Source organism: Adiantum capillus-veneris, chromosome 1 (assembly GCF_014529385.1).
Source record: "Adiantum capillus-veneris isolate H3 chromosome 1, ASM1452938v2, whole genome shotgun sequence".
Lineage (NCBI taxonomy): Eukaryota > Viridiplantae > Streptophyta > Polypodiopsida > Polypodiales > Pteridaceae > Adiantum > Adiantum capillus-veneris.
In genome coordinates this window covers 162801126-162817958 of record NC_140931.1, presented here as the reverse complement: position 1 = coordinate 162817958, position 16833 = coordinate 162801126, and the positions used below count along the sequence as shown (strand labels likewise).

General features: G+C 45.3%; 1 protein-coding gene across 1 annotated transcript in view; it reads left to right on the top strand.

The window, feature by feature from the left end:
- The window catches only part of LOC147465921 (ATP-dependent caseinolytic (Clp) protease/crotonase family protein), a 96194-nt gene extending 79595 nt beyond the window's left edge, over positions 1 to 16599 (top strand). The window contains exons 3-9 of the mRNA XM_086522739.1: positions 13859 to 14028; positions 14118 to 14192; positions 14274 to 14364; positions 15682 to 15733; positions 15899 to 16002; positions 16072 to 16148; positions 16228 to 16599. Coding sequence (XP_086378865.1) covers positions 13859 to 14028; positions 14118 to 14192; positions 14274 to 14364; positions 15682 to 15733; positions 15899 to 16002; positions 16072 to 16148; positions 16228 to 16404 — 746 coding nt within the window. The 3' untranslated portion in view covers positions 16405 to 16599. The remainder of the gene's footprint in view (positions 1 to 13858; positions 14029 to 14117; positions 14193 to 14273; positions 14365 to 15681; positions 15734 to 15898; positions 16003 to 16071; positions 16149 to 16227) is intronic.
- The last annotated feature ends 234 nt before the right edge of the window (positions 16600 to 16833 follow it).

The following is a 16833-nucleotide window of genomic DNA, read 5'->3' as shown; positions in this document are numbered from 1 at the left end:
TGGGATCACAACGAAGATTCAGACAGAGAGTATGGCCCGCCTCGGCCTACTCAGGCAGAGCAAAGAGAGATGGAGCGTGTCAAAAAGCTGAGCAATCCGTGCATCAACCACAACACCACTCCCGAAACCCGCTCTCAAGAAACCTTCTGCCTCCTAGAAAAATACGAAGAAGGAACTGGAGAACGTGGTTGATGCACGGATTGCTCAGCTTTTTGACACGTAAAAGAAAGCCAAAAAGCACGGCAAAAAGCAGAAGAAAGGCACTGACTTCCCGGGATATTTGGGTCGTTGGTTGACATTTGACAAGGCAAAGAAACGGAAGAAGCGTGTTCGATTTGAAGGAGTACCCAGTTCTTCTTCTTCTTCTTCTGACAGTTCTTCTAGCTCCTCGGATTAGAGCGAAGAAGACAGAAAAAAAAGCAAAAAGCGAAGCAAGACACAAAGCTTCAGGACGGGCAAGAAAAAGGCAAAGAAGGCTACATCTCGCCCAGAGACTGACAGTTCTACTGAGGACTCGTCTACAGACAGCTCAGATTCTGATGACGGAAAGTTTTATGCGAACAAGAAGAATTTTTACAAAGCCAACCAGTATGACTTTCTCGAAGATAAAAGCAAGAAAGTCCGAGAGTTTAAGGAAGGTGGCCACTCGATCAAGTTTGATACTTTTCAGGATACTCAGATGCTTCGAAGGCTTTGTCTTTTATACAGCAGTTTGACATCGCTTTCGCGGGAGGACGCTATTCAGAGCACTCCAAGATTCGGAGAGCTGCCTCTTACTTTAAGGGGAATGCTCGTACTTGGTGGTCCACGCTTCTATTAAGCAAGACTGTGCCAGTTACATGGCTGAAATTCAAGAGGCTTTTTATTTCTTCTTGGTTGACTCAAGAGTTTGAGCGAGATATACGAGCTGCTTGGAACCATCTCCGGATGACCAAGAGCGATACAGTGAATTCTTATTGTGAAAGATTCTGGAGCTCTTTTCTACCCGCCTCTTCATTCAAGAAGATCTCATTCAGAGAACAGATTGAGGAGTTTACCTTGGGTCTACCTACAGAGATCTGAGATCACTGCTTGGAACAGAAGTCAGCTTCTATTTAGGAGTTGATGAGTCATGCGAAGCGGGGCTTTGCCATTCACTCTGGCAGTCTGACCTACCCCACAGATGAGGCCATGACACAACGAGCCGAACAGACTTCTGGGAATGAAAGTAGAATGAAAAAGAGCAACCCAGAGAAAAAAAAAAGGATGCTCGACCCAAGCTTACTGCTGAGGAGAGAGCTCGCTTCATCAGAGAGGGGAAGTGCTTTGGATGCGGGGAACATGGACATATCTCCGCGAAGTGCCTTGATAAGGCACAGAAAGAACAGAATGATAAAGACGACGACAGGTCTGAGAGTTCGAGAGCAGCTGAGGAATGTGGCAGAAAAGGCAGATAGAAAAGCAGAACTGGTACCACATGGCGTGGGACCTACACTGAATCTAATGAACTACGCCCGACAAACTGACGCCACAGGCGGAGGTAGTTAGACTGGCACCCGGATGGGATGTTGCCATTACACCGAGCATTGGCAAACTTTGTTTGCAATGACAGGGGTGTTCAGGGCACGCGAGTGACGTTCTACTCGGGATTCCTTGGTACCACAAGAACTACGCCGTGGTTGACTACCGGGCTGAGAAAGCGACTTTGATAAATGAAGGGCTTAGAGATTGTACTTGATGAACTTAAGTTTTCTTACTCATTCTTTTGGGAGAACTGAACGATGGATAAAGGTTGAATATGTTTTGACCTGAAGAAAAGAATGCAAAGATTTTTTCTCCACGCTCATGCCGATTGCTTTTGAGAGGGCCTGAAGATCATACCATTGATCTGATATCTGGAAGCACGCCACCGTATCGGCCACCTTATCGTGTGAGCCGAGTACAGAATGAAAAGATTATGAACCCAGTGAAAGACCTCTTGGAAAAGGGTCTTGTCCAGCCTAGTACTTCACCGTATTGCTCTCCAGTGTTGTTGGTTTTTGAAGAAAGACGGATTTTGGAGAATGTGCAGCGATTATAGCACTCTCAACGAAATCACCATCAAGAACAGATTTCCGATTCCTAGGATCGATGATATACTCGACAAGTTACAGGGATCCTCGTGCTTTAGCAGGATTGACTTGAAGAGTGGATATCATCAGATCACGATAGCGCCAGGAGATGTCTACAAGACAGCTTTTCGGACGACTTTTGGATTATTTGAGTTTTTGGTGATGCCTTTTGGCTTAACCAATGCTCCTGCGACATTTAACCAGATGATGGACAGGATTTTTCGAGAGTACAGGCTATTTGTTGGCACTTTCTTTGATGACATCATTGTTTTCTCGAAGAATGAGGCAGAACACAGAGATCATCTGCTTCAAGTCTTTCAGGCATTACGAGATCACACGCTAGTGATTAATGCAAAGAAAAGTGAATTTTTCCTACTAGAGATACACTTTTTGGGACACATTGTGTCAGCAGCAGGAGTGCAAATGGACCCGGCCAAGATAAAGACTATCCGTGATTGGCCCGATTTGAGGAATGTCCATGAAGCTAGAAGCTTCTTGGGACTGTGTTCGTACTACAGGCGGTTTATACGAAAGTTTGCCGAGGTTGCTTCCCCTTTGCATATCTTGACACAGAAAGGAGTACCTTTTTCGTGGGGACCCACAGAGGTGACTGCCTTTCGGACATTGAAAGAGAAATTGACTACGAGACCTATTTTGACTTTGCCGGACTTGCAGAAGTCATTTGAAGTATATTATGATGCTTGTGGTCGTAGTCTGGGTGCGGTCTTGATGCAAGAAGGCCATGTCATAGCTTACGAGAGCCGTTTGTTCTCTAGGCCGGAGATGATAGCACAGATCTATGAGAAAGAGCTTTTGGCGGTTATCCATGCTCTTACTCAGTGGCGGCATTACCTACTCGGAGCGGATTTTACTGTCTTTACAGACCATCAGAGTTTGCGCTACTTCTTGTCACAGAAGCAGCTTGCGGAAAAGCAGATGCGGTGGGTGAACATCTTGTCATAGTTCCACTTCGAGATTGTCCATGTGCAAGGACAGAAGAATGTGGTGGCAGATGCTTTGTCTCGGAAACCGTTGGTTCTGACTATTTCCGCGATACATCATAGGAGCTTTGAGGATATGGTCAATCAGTGTGCCACAGATACAAATTTTGCAGATATTTTCACATGGATACGGGATGGGGAGACAATAGCTGGATACTCCCTTCGGGAAGGCTACTTGATGAAAAAGACTATGTTGTGCGTTACACAGCCGTTGAGGGAAAAGGTTATGACTGATTGCCACTGTCCACCTTTTACGGGTCACCGCGGCATTGCTACCACCATGAAAGGGGTAGAGAGATACTTCTTTTGGCCGTGACTCAAGAATGATGTGGAAGAGTTTGTGCGCAGTTGCTTGGTATGCCAGAAGGTCAAGTTTGACCGGCATAAAGCACAGGGATTGTTACAGCCTTTACCCATACCCACCCGCCCCTGGGAAAATATTGAAATGGATTTCATTTTTTTTTATCTCTCGAGAATACAAAATGATCACGATGATTTTCCGATTACATGGCACGTCTGAGACGACTCTCTCCGACAGAGACCCCAGATTTATGAGTTGGTTTTGGAAGGCAATTTGGGAGAACATTGGCACGCAGTTGCAGTTCTCGTCATCGTTCCACTTGCAGACTGACGGGCAATTTGAGATTGCCAATTCAGTGATTTTAGATTTATTGAAGTCCTGTATCTCGGATCAGAAGACTCAATGGGAAAAGAACTTACCTTTGGTGGAATTTGCCTACAGTAACACGATACACTCTTCGACGGGGAAGACGCCATGTGAGATTGTTGAAAGTGCTGCGAAGGTTCCATCCTTCCTGCGCACGAAAGATTAGATATTTGAAGTGGATGAATATTCGCGAGATTTGGATACGGCTTTTGCCAAGGTTCGCGAGACTTTGCAGAAGTCTCAAGAACGACAAAAAAAGGCTGCGGATCGCCATTGTCGCGACTTGAAACTGAAGGGGGATGATTGGGTGCTCTTACTTTTGAGAAGGCACGCCTAAGAAAGAAAAAGAGAAAGGAGAGGCTTTTTCCAAAGCTTAGTATGTGATACTACGGACCTTTCCAGATTACTGACAAGATAAATGATGTCTCCTTCCGATTGAAACTGCCAGATACTTGGAGGATTCATAATGCATTGCATGTGAGTCTCTTGAAACCTGTTAAGGGTGATGTGCCTGATGATGGGGAGCCTGATGAGCAACCCAAAGTGGACCCGAACCGCTTTGCTCGATCAAGATAAGGCGATCGTGGAGCAAGCAACACTCAATATTCAAAGGCTTTGGGCAAAACATGGCGTTTTCCTCATTGCCGACGGGTGGAGCGATACAAGGAAGAGATCTATCCATGGCCTCGTCGCATACTCGAGTGGAGAGATGTACTTTGTGCACTCTCATGATGCCACCGAGAGTGGCAATTCCGTTGATGTCCTCTCTGCAGAGTGGATAGCGGCCATAGAAACAATCGGTGAGCAACACGTGGTGGCCTTTGTCACAAATGGGGAGGCATCAAACAGGTAACTATAATATAAAACTCTTGCGCATCCACATAGCTCTGAATGTGCAAATGAAGCTTCCCCAAAATGGGATAACAGGCTCTGAATGAGCTGGGCATGCCAAACCTGCTTCACCTGTCATACCCATCTCCTCTGCATGAATGCCCAACTTTGATGCCAATTCTGATGATATGAAATCTACAGAAAACGAGGAGATCCTTGTTCCTGAACAGATTTTGGCACATAATGATACGAAGAAAGGTAAAGTCCGAAGGTGGTTCTTGGTTTAGTTCAAGAACTTTCCTGCATTTGATGCGAAGTGGATGGAGGAGGAGGACCTAGCAGATACTCCTCGGATTGTGAAACTTTACCTCGATGTTTTGGTTTAGCATCTGAGCTTCAGGGATATTGAGAGCTGACAATATTCTGCTGGATGACTTTATGAAATGGAATTCCTGATTATGATACTGATTTGTTCTTGACTTCTTGTGAGTGCAGGAACTGGTAGACGAAATGACTGCAGCATTTTGGTCTACTTGATCTCGAATAGACATGGTTGCAATAGGGGTTAGTCAATCGGACATCGATGAGGTCCCGATTGGACCTAGATGTGATTGCTAGCTACATTGCCGATAAATCATGGTCTAAGATCCGAATGAATGTTGAATGTCATGTGATGTCTGGTGATGTCCTGTGATGTCGTGTGATGTGACTGTCGATTTTGTACATGTGCTAGATGTGTGTTCCTAGTACGTAGGTACTAACAGTCAGTGTCTGCTAAGACGGAGTTATGGCTTTTGTCGGTTTTGCAGGCGTAATCGCGGTCGATTACAATGCTTTCAAGAGGGGGGTATGTCACAAAGTGATGACGTGGTGGACAGCAGAAACCCTAATTTCTGCTAGAAACCCTAAAATTCCTGCAAACCCTAATTTTTGCCAGAAACCCTAATTGCCGGAAATCGCGGAGGCGGATTATTAAATTTTTTTATTTTTTTATTTTTTTTTTTGGAAAATGATGAGCGACGCGAATTTTGCTTTTGCTTTTTTTTTTTTTTTTTTTTAAAGGACTCTCTAAGAGAGAGAGAACTGATGCTTTTGATTTTAAAAGCTTTTGGGGCTCTGCTTTTGGGCATCCCTTGTAACCTTTAAATTAGTGGTGAGGGCCTCACTTCTCAGAGCATCTGGACGCAGAGTCTGAGAGTGAAACCCTAACCGCTCTCTTGTACTTTGATGATTGATTAATACAAAAAGAAATACCGAAAGGGGCGCTAGTCTTTGGGGCCAATATCTCTAGGCATGGAACTCCGCCGGGCCAGTGCAAATCTATTGTGATCTGTGAATTGTTTTGAAGTGGTTATTTGGTGCTGTCGCGGTTGATTCTTGACTTGGAGTGTCCAAGTCTGTTACATCCTTGGTCTTAGTAAAGTCATGGGAAGCTAAAAAATGGAGAGAAATGGCTGAAAATCAACGTTAACAGCCTCCAAAACTGCTCCAAAAAGTCAGTTACGAGTTCTGTTCTCCCAAACTTGGTAAATTGACCCAAAAGTGCCACTTGGCACTCATACATGCAATTTCTCCCACCTTGACTTTATGCCTTTATTGAGTTCACTTCCTAGTATCCATCAACTTGCTAAGTGCGACGGGGAGACCTACACGATCTTGAACTGAGCCTAGACATCCTCTTACTATACGAATTCCAGTGCCGACCACCTTCCCGTCTGCGGGTGAAACTACCGTTCACATTGGCCATACAATGTCCGACCATTTGCAACTTCAAAAAGAGGGTCTCAAAAATCAAACAAAAAATCATTGGAAAGAAACCAACAACTAAGGTTAGCAGTTGCCACGTCCTCGTGACACCTTGTGCTTGTGTTGTAGAAAATATACCCAAGTAAAGCGGCTGAAATCATCCACCAATAACATAAAACAGAGAGCCTTGTTGAGAGAAAGGGTTTGCATAGGTCCACAAAGGTCGGTGTGAACCAACTCCAACATGGCAATGGCTCGGCGTGTAGCAAGCCTCGGGATGAATTCTCGATGTTGTTTCCCACGAATGCAAGTAATGCATTTCCCATGCTTACTCCCAACATTTGGTAAGCCTGTAAGCATCTGCTCACGAAAAGCAAGCCAAAGAGCATCATTGTTCAAATGATCAAACGTGTAATGGCAAAGATCACCTGTGGGTATGAAGAAAGAACATGGAGCCAATAGAGTCCGTTCTCCACTGAGCCCCCTCTGACCTCTTTATCGGATTGCCGATCTCAAATAGTTACGGAATCCTCTGCGAAGATCACCTCCATGCCAAGCTTGCACACCTCGTGCACAAACATAAGATGAAATCTTAGCTTTGGAGCATAAAGTATCTTGGAGGTATGTATACCTCCTCTACCGTCAGGAATGAGCTCCATGGAACCCTCACTGTGAATAGGAATTCCAGATTTGTCGCTGATGAAGATGGTACCATAGTGTCGTTGCATGTTGGACAAAAGATCCTTCGAACGTGTCGTGTGTTGGGAGGCACCACTCTCAAGGATCCAATCATGATCGTCTCGACCCGCAAGAGTCATCGTGGCCTCCAATGTCCCTGGAGAGTCCGTTGAGGGGAGAATCTCCAAATGAACAAAGGCCGGTGACTGAACCATTGCCGCTGAGGAGATCAAAGCCTCTCCAACTCGCTTTGGACACTTCCTCCAATAATGTCCCTTCTCACCATAATTGTTGCAATCCTATTCCGCCTTCAAGACGTCACGCTCGGCATCACTCTTCCTGTCTTTGGTGTTGTTGCTTGTCTTCTTGCCCTTATGCTTCTTATTATTGTTGGAAGAACCGGTCAAGGCTTCGGAGCCCGACTTCTTCCCCGTTTTGAACCGCTCCTCTTGGTCCAAAACCATTGGAACTAGCTCATCCCAAGTGATAGTGTTCAACTGGCCACTAGTAATCAAGGAAGAGAAGTAGTTGGAGTACCGAGGAGGCAATTGGGCCAAAAGTTGAATGGCCATGTCCTCTGAACTGATTAGCTTTCCCATATAAAGTATCTCCTCTTGAAGCTCCTGTATCTTGTTAAAGGGAAGAAAGCCGATCCCAGATCAGCTTCGCATCTTTCATCAACCGTATATGGCCAATCACCGATGGTGTACTGTGGAGGATAATGAAGGACCGGATCCAAGCATTGACATAACTTTGCTCCCTTTGGGTCCTTTGTCTTTTGAAAGTTGCGCAAGACAAAACCTCCAAGCTCGTAAGAGTCAAAGACCCCCATCATGGTGGCTTCCCAAATGGCATAGTTGTCTCCATTCAATTGTCGATCCGAGGGAAAGGTAGGGAGTGTAGATATCTTGATCGCCTACGCTGGAGTAGAACTCAGACAAACCTCCCCATTCTTGGTTGACGGCATTGTCACCGCCACCGATCACATCCTCATGTTTCACTTCATCACCATGGGTTGAGTAGGTTTCAGAATCATCACTCTTCTCCATGGTGTTGGAGAATCAAGGCATGTGATAAGGCTAGGTCGAGGTACAAGGTAAAATCTGAAAATCTGCTCACTATAGCCGAAATCAGCCCCAACCCATGGCTCTGATACCATGTCAAGGGTGCAGCGGATGAGAAACTCGTCTGCAACCGCGATCGAAATACCTCTCCGTGACGGGCAGCCAATAGAGCTCGTATCTATCGCATGGATCTCCTCGCCATCAAGGTCCTAGCACCGCCCATCGAACGGCACTGGGTCTCGCCGCACATGATGCAACACCGAGAGGGTGTGTACACCGCAAGAGAGAGGGAGCGCTAGTTGTAGAGAGAGAGATCGCTGAGCAAAAATGTTGGAGGAGAGAGATCGATGATGATGACAAACAACGCGAGAGAGAGAATGTGGTCGTCGCAGACTCTCAAAACGCCAACAATGCAAAACACGTGCGTGCGTGCGCGAGAGAGAGAGAGAGAGAGAGAGAGAGAGAGAGAGAGAGAGAGAGAGAGAGAGAGAGAGAGAGCCAAACGTTGGATCTCTGCACTGAACAACATGCCAAAAGTACGGGGGGCGGGAGCGGCCTATATAGGCAAACTGGAATTTTGTTCTACCAGCCTGAAAACCCCACGATTCCAATGGCTAAAAATGCTAATAAATTTGTAAACACACTCAAAGTGACCTGGGACACATGTTTAGTAGCAGAACTGCAGGAGACTGGAGACTTTGACCCCGGGAAACCCTAGGTAGTAAGAACGCGGGTCTCGCTGTCACAAACTGCTGATGTGTCAAGCCATTGAAGAACGGAACCAACGTGCAATCCTGGCTCGAAGGCCTAAACCCTAAGTGAAGATGTAGAAGTAACAGAAGAAGTTTCACCAACTTGCAAAGTCTTGCGGAGTGGCCTTTTTTTAAAGAAGAGTTCCCGCCAACTTATGGGACCCCGTCCGATGAGGCCCAAGTGACACAGAGAGAAAATAAAGCAAAACCCACATGCGTAGAAGATGATGATGTGGCAGTTGTATGGATAGTCCACAAAGTGCGCTGGCTGCTGACGTGGCAACTTGTATGGATTTCCGATTTTTGCGCTGACTTGCTGGCATGGCAGCCTGTACGGATTTCCGTGATTTATGCTGGCTGATTTTCAGCGCCAGCTTTTGGACCAGATGCTTTTAAGTTTGAAGGCTTTTCATGTAAACTGCTTTCCATAGGCCAAGGGCCTTTGAATATGTGCAGAGGGCTCATTCTTTGGCAGGCTTCGATGAGAAGGTGCAGAGCCCAAGTACCGACATTGTACAGAGTTCGTGTAATATAAAGGAATACCGAAAGGGGCACCAAGGTTTGGGGCCAATGCTTTCTGGGGTGGAACTTCGCCACTCTATGCCACGTGTGCTCTCTTTTTCAGTTCAGTTGTTATTGAAGTGCTAAAAGTCTGTTTAGTCTATTCTTTTTTGTTGGCACGTGGTGCCCGTCTTGTGGCAGTGGTATTAGAGCATCAGGCGTGTGGTTTTGTGAAAGCATATCGATCCTACCAAAGAGCAGACAGAGCAAGATGGTACTTCCAAAGATCATTGGAAATTTTATTTGAAAGAATCTTCGTGGCCCGACCTCGGACTTATTAGCCACTCCCACCCTTACTTCATCGCGCATCGGGCGCGCTCCTTTCTTCATCGCTTTGTCTTACAGGGCACAAGTCATAAAGATCACTTGCAAGAGAAGGTTCCAAGATTTGTTTCGAGCTGCTTCCCCCCCCCCCCCCCCCCCCCCCCCCTTTCTCAGATACAGTGCCATGCAGTGGTGGAAGTCTATAGCTACCAAGCCGCATTCTCCAAGGACTTGGCAAGCTTTCAAGAAAATTTTTGCCTGAAGTTATATGGTTTCTGACATCTTCCTTGTGGTGCAACTTTTGGCAGAGTGGGGTATTGTGAAATGCTTGCCATGGAAACCCTAGCAGATTATAACTTGAAATTTCTCGACATCTCCCAGTAGGTGTCTCTTTTCGAGTTGATAACCTTGGAGGTCCGATGTGATTGCTATGTCTTGGGACTACCATCGCCGCTAGAGGAAGATCAATTCATGTAGTGCAGCTTTCTCCTCCTCCTCTGACTTTACTGAGAAAACCATTAATTGGCACTAAATTGCAACAGCCGGAAAGTGGGGAGCCGCTAAGGACATCTTGATGCTCATTAACGTCATAGGGCAGAAATCGTTGACATCATAAATCTGGTAGACATCGTGGGCAGCAGCGCGTGAGAGGGTCAACAAGGCGAGGGAGTGTTGAGAACGTTATTGCAGCTATAGAAGATCGTTGGGATGCAGCTTACGAAAGTAACCGCTATGCAGAGTTGCAGGCCTATGTGTTGGTGAAGCCCCAAGCTCACCATAGTCTCTTAAGCGGCGTTACACTGGTATCAGAGCGCAATCGAGCTTCTTTGGACACCCCCCCCCCCCAACCCCCAACCCCCCGAACACACACACACACACACACACACACACACACACACACTTGCAAGGTGCGCCTCGCCCTCTTTTCATGGCTTTGCATTAGATCTTTGGCTTGGAGTGTCCAAGTCTATTACAGTGGTATCATAGCTCAAATGACTCTTCTTCTACGGAGGATCCGATTCCTTTACTTGCAACACACATGGATTCTATCAACGAATCCTGCCACTCGGGTATTGGAGAAAAAAAAAGCGATTCAAACGGACATCGACCACCTTTCGACGACTCCAGAGAAGACTATGGTCCGTCTCCACCCACAAAATACGAAAGAATGGACTCGGCTTTGAAGAAGAAATCTACACGGGCGGTACCCAGACAAAGGGTGTACCCAAATGATGAATTTGATGAAGTTGTAGAGCGACGAGTCAACAAACTCATGAGACGAAGAGGCAGCCATGGAAGAAGAGTCGGTCAGCAGACTATCCCGGCTACTTAGTAGACTATCCCGGCTACTTGGGTCGAAAATCTACCTTTGAGGTTTCCAGTACGCCAAAAAAAACGTGTTGGGTGTTTCCTCGTCCTCTTCTGATAGTTCGGAGAGTTCTTCCTCTGACTCCAACGATGAGGATAGACACAAGAAGAAGAAGAGAAAGACTTAGCAAAGGCAAGAAGAAGGCAAAGAAGAGCAGATCCTGTAGAAGATCTTAGAAGCACTTTGACAGTTCGGATAAGGACTCCTCGTCCTCCGAGAGCTCAGAGTCTGATGAGCTGATGTACGCAACGAAGAGGAAGTACCTAAATCGAGCCGATTACCTCGAGGACAAGGGCAAGAAATTTAAGGATTTCAAGGAGGGTGGGCAGGCTTTAAGGATACCCACAAAGCCCTCGCTTTCATCCAACAATTTGACATCGCTTATTTGGGAGGGCACTACTCAGAGCACTCTAAGGTACGAACAGCAGCGCCCTATCTCAAAGGGAATGCACGAACATGGTGGTCTACCATACTGCAACGTAGGGAAGCACCAACGAAGTGGCTACAGTTCAAGCGGGTTTTCACTTCTTCATGGCTCACTCAAGGATTACGAGCAAGATGTGATCACAACTTGGAATCATCTAAGGATGACCAAGGAATACACACTAGATGTCTATTGTCAAAGATTTTGGGATACTTTTCTCCCTACCTCTTCTTTTAAGAAAATCACCTTCAAGCAACAAATTGAGCGATTCTGTTGTGGAATACCCAAGGAGATACGGAGTTATAGTCTGCAGAAGAAGTCAGAGTCCATGCAACGGCTAATGGGACATGCCAAGCAAGGGTTTTTAATGCACGCAGGTTGTCACAAAGTGATGACGTGGCATGTCAAATTGATGGCCGAGTGGACAAGAGAAACGGAATCCGAAGAAATTTTGAGCACTACCATGGGGCCTACTTCTAAAAATCCAGAAGCTTGAACTCTGGAGATGTTTTTCGTAAAACGCGTTGACATGCTGACGTGGCATGCTGTACGGATGCTGACGTGGCAGTTGCTTTACGGATTTTCCGCGAGTTTGCATTGCTGTGCCACGTGGTAGGCCATACGGATTTCTGCAAATTGTGTTGGCTGATTTCAACACTAGCTTTTGGGAGCTGATGCTTTTGGAGGAAAGTGCTTTTGAACTTGATTGCTTTTGGGCATCCCTTGTAAGTTTAAAAGAGCCCTTGGGCCTCTCACTCTGTAGAGCATATGGAAGTAGAGTTTGAGAGCAGAGGACCCTTGGAGTTGTACTTTGCTGTGAGCAATAATAAAGAAATACCGAAAGGGGCGCCAGTGTTTGTGGCCAGTGCTTCTAGGTGCAGAACTCGGTCGTGCCGTGCCGACTCTCTCTCTCTCTCTCTCTCTCTCTCTCTCTCTCTCTCTCTCTCTCTCTCTCTCTCTCTACTAAAGTTCAATGATTTTGAAGTTTTTGTTCATGTGTTGCTATTGATTTCTTGCTTGGAGTGTCCAAGCTTGTAACAGTGGTATCAGAGTTGAGAAAGATTCTTCTTCTACAGAGGATCCGATCCCTTTTGCAACGCACACAGGTGATTGAGGAGAACCTGACAGAGCAGTCAGGATTCTGGATTTTGTTTGACAAAAGAATCTTCGTGTCCCTGCCCCGGACTTATTAGTCACTCCCACCCTTAGTCCATCACGGATCGGGTGAGCTCCCGTCTTCATCGCTTTGTTGTAAGGGGCATAAGCCATAAAGAACCCAAGACTACAGGTTCTTGGGGAGAGTCTGACAGAGATAACACCTCTAAGGCAAATAAAAAAATGAAGAATTGGGAAAAATTTTGGCGGAGAAGTTTGCCAAAGCGGGATATATGTGCAGTGTTGGATATATGTGCTCTAGTATGTCGGTACTTAGAGTCGGTGTCTGTTGAACTAGTTTTTGTCCTATGTCTATTTTGCAGGCGTAATTGAGGGCGATTACAATTCTTTCAAAGGGGGGGTTATGTCATAAAGTGATGACGTGGACAACCTAAAGGACGAACTCCGGACAGAGAGGGATCAAAACCCTAGTGAAAGAGGCAGAAGAGGTTTCACCAACTTACAGAACTTGCGGAGAGGCCCAATTCAAAGGGCATTAATTTTATAAGTTGTACCAACTTATGGTACCCCGGCCAATGGGCCTAAAACCTCAAAAGTTATGCCAAGAACCCAATTTGCGTTGGAGGATTGATGATGTGGCAGTTGTACGGACGCCCATGTTTTGTGTTGATTGCTGACGTGGGAGCTGTACGGATGCTTTTAGACTTGATGCTTTTCATGTAATTGCTTTTGGATGGCCAAGGGCCTATAAATAAATTGCCAGGGCCTGATTTGCTTGGGAGCATTGCAGATAGAGCGAGGACCCTCGGACATTGTACTCGTTGAAGCATGAGAATAAAGAAATACCGAAGAGGGGCGACAGTCTTTGGGGCCACTGCATTTGGGCCCGGAACTCCGCTATGCTGTGTCGTCTATTTCTCTCATGTTCAATTTCTCTCGCGTGCGTTACATCAGATCTTTGGCTTGAAGTGTCCAAGTCTATTACACATTATGCTCCTAACCATGACCCCTAGCTTGCCCTAGTGTGCACGTTTTCCTGAACTATAGGATATTTCGCACATGGTCAGACAATATGGACTGGATGCATGCATGGTTTTATACTTTACTACAATTTCCAATATTGATGTTTCTAGGGCTATGAGTTTTCTAGGATTACCGATGATGGTTATAGGCCATTTTTGCTAGAAAAACAGGTGCGGAAAGGGGAGGGGGGCGATGGCGTGGTGGCATGTTGTTTGTGTTTGGTCTCTGTGATTAGTATAGTCTCCCAAGGTCCAATTTGTGGTTCTCGGCAGGAATGATAGAGGTTGTGCTTAATAGACCGGAGTCACGAAATGCTATTGGGACAACAATGTTAAACCAGTTCCAAAATGTCTTTGAGTCAATACATCATGATCCTGCAGCTCGTGTCATGATTCTCCGCAGCGATGTTCCTGGTGTGTTTTGTGCAGGAGCCGATCTCAAGGTACTGGAAGTTTATGGTTCCTCAAATTTTATCTTTCTAATAATTTTCAATCTTGTCAAGGTGCTCAAGTAAACAGTTTTACTTTACAGGAAAGGCGAAAAATGGACATACCTGAAGTGCAAAAATATTCTCGCACAATACGGTCTACCTTCTCATACTTAGAGGTATGCTAATGAGCAGTTTTTTCTTGGTCTAGCAATATGAATCAGTCGATCATGAGCTAATGGTCTTTGCATGTCATACAGGCTCTCAGCATACCCACCATAGCTGTAATTGAGGGGGCAGCATTAGGGGGTGGATTAGAGCTAGCTTTAGCTTGCGACTTGCGTGTTTGCGGTAAGTAAGGACTCCCATGCTCTCACTTAAAAATTTCAATATCATGACCACTTTGTTTGCCACTTTCTCTTTGATCCAACAAGTTTTAATAATTTAGTTACTGTATTACCAGCTGCATATTGAAGCAAAAGCTATTCTTTTGCTTCATGTTAAGGAAGAAATCGGGTCATGTCTCAGGATTCTCGTAACTCCTCTCGGATAAACTAGGGAAGGATAGAGCTTTCTAGTTATGCGTTTTCTGCTAGGTTGGCATTCAGACTCAACTATTTGAAAAAGCAAGCAGATGAAATTGTTTGGCAAGGCCAGTTCTTGATGGCTCTGGCTGCTCTTTGTGTGACAGAAGGACTGAAGATTTGGCAAGGGAGGACCTGCAAATATTGGTAACTTGTTGAGAACCTCAAATTGATGGTTTGTTCCTGGCAGTTGCAGTTTAAAGGGTGATAAATGATTTTCGGACCCTGCTATTCTAAAGGCATCACCATCAAGGCAAACATTTGAATAATAGAGAATGAAGCCATACCAGAGGTCGATTGAAACCTTGTGTATGCACATGTGTGCGCACGTGTACGTACATGCTTTGTATGTGAACCAGGGTCCAGAATCCAAACCCACCAATCTTATTCAAGGGTACTGCCAAAGAAAACAAAAAGGCATGGGTGCGTTTGTGCGCACGTGTGTACCCAGCAAGGCTGTATTTAATGTACAACATGGTCCTGAAGGTCACTAAAAAACTGACACTACGTGACAAATTAAGACAGATATCTGTACAGAAAGGTTATAATCCTCAGGGCTGGTTGATGAACCAATCAGGTAGTGAATATTGCCACTCCGTACACCTCGTAATAACTAGTCTCAAGAATGTAGAAGTCTGTGCGTGAGTCCATAGAAAATTGAAACATGGCTTTTGCGTTGCCCTCTATATGTGATGAATATTGTTGCTAGCTTAGGCGTCATAGAGGTCATCTTTTGAGGGAAAGAGGGGAATAGGCCTTTTTCTGCCAGCACATTGAGCGCTTAGAGACTGTGGCAATGCAAGTACTAAAGCTACCGCGGCTTCTACTTCCTCATCCAGTTACTTACCCTGTCATAGAGGCCTCTCTAGAGGAGACATGTTGGACAAGTTAATTGCCATTTGTAGAGCAAAACAACCACGAGGACTGCAATCACGTTCTAACTTGGAGTTTAGTTCGGATTACGTTTCATTATATTGTGACACGTTATGATGACAGATATCATCCTTGGTTTACATTGTTGTGGTCTCTTGGGCCATTTTGGCCTTTAAGAGACGTTGACATTTTGTTTTCCCCCTTGATGCAGGAAGTGGAGCCATTCTAGGTTTGCCAGAGACAAGTCTTGCCATTATCCCAGGGTATGTTGCTTTGTAAGACTCGGTAATCTCAACTCTAATGTGACTGACCCATCTTCCTTTTTACTCGAATTCTTTTGTCTATCTGTCCTCTATCGTTCTCACTACATTCAAATCTCATGGGGCATCTGGGAGCATTTCCATAGTCTTATGTGTACTTGGCTGCAGTGCAGGAGGAACCCAGAGATTACCGAGATTGATAGGGGAAGCTAGAGCAAAAGAGCTTATTTTTACTGCACGTAAATTCGATGCCAAGTATGCAGAGAAAATAGGTATGTAGTATACTGCAGAGGCTTGAAAAGCTAAGACTCATCCATGATCGAGGAAAATTTCCATTGCAGGACTTGTGGAGCACTGTGTGGAGAGTGGTGCTGCCCATGTGAAAGCAATTGAGATTGCAAGAGAGATTATGAAGCAAGTAAGCTATTCAGTTGTATTGCTCGATGCTCGTTGTCTTAGCTTTTTTCCAGAGTCTGATGCAAGGGGGGTACATGTAGGGTCCACTAGCTGTAAGGATGGCAAAAGTTGCAATTGATCGGGGAATTGAGATGGAAACTGCCTCTGGAATGGTTTTGGAAGAAGCTTGCTATGCTCAAACCTTGCATACCAAAGACCGATTGGAAGCATTGGATGCTTTTGCAGAGAAACGCAAGCCCCAGTTTTGTGGTGAATAATTGGCAGCTCTTAATCACGAAAACAAGGTTGAGACGGCTCAGCAGTTATTGTCATGTATCCTTGTCAATTGTACAGCTCTAGGTTGTTGCATTCATGTTCATTACATTGAATACTTTGTAACTGTACAGATTAGACATATTAACTATACATACACCTGTCTCATGCAGTTAAAATCATCGGTAATTTTGATCAAATACCAAATGCGCAATATTGGCAACGTAGCTGAAACATTTAAATCGCGAAAGCGCCACTGCAAAAAATGTCATGTTTTCTATTCAACAGTAACAATGATGCAAGTCTTTAGAGTTGACTAAATCGAGGATTGTGGAGTGCAACGGGTTTTTGTGACATAGTATTTTAAAGATGCAAGTCTTTAGAGTTGATTGAATCGAGGATTGTCGTGTTCAAATGGGTTTTTGTGACATAGT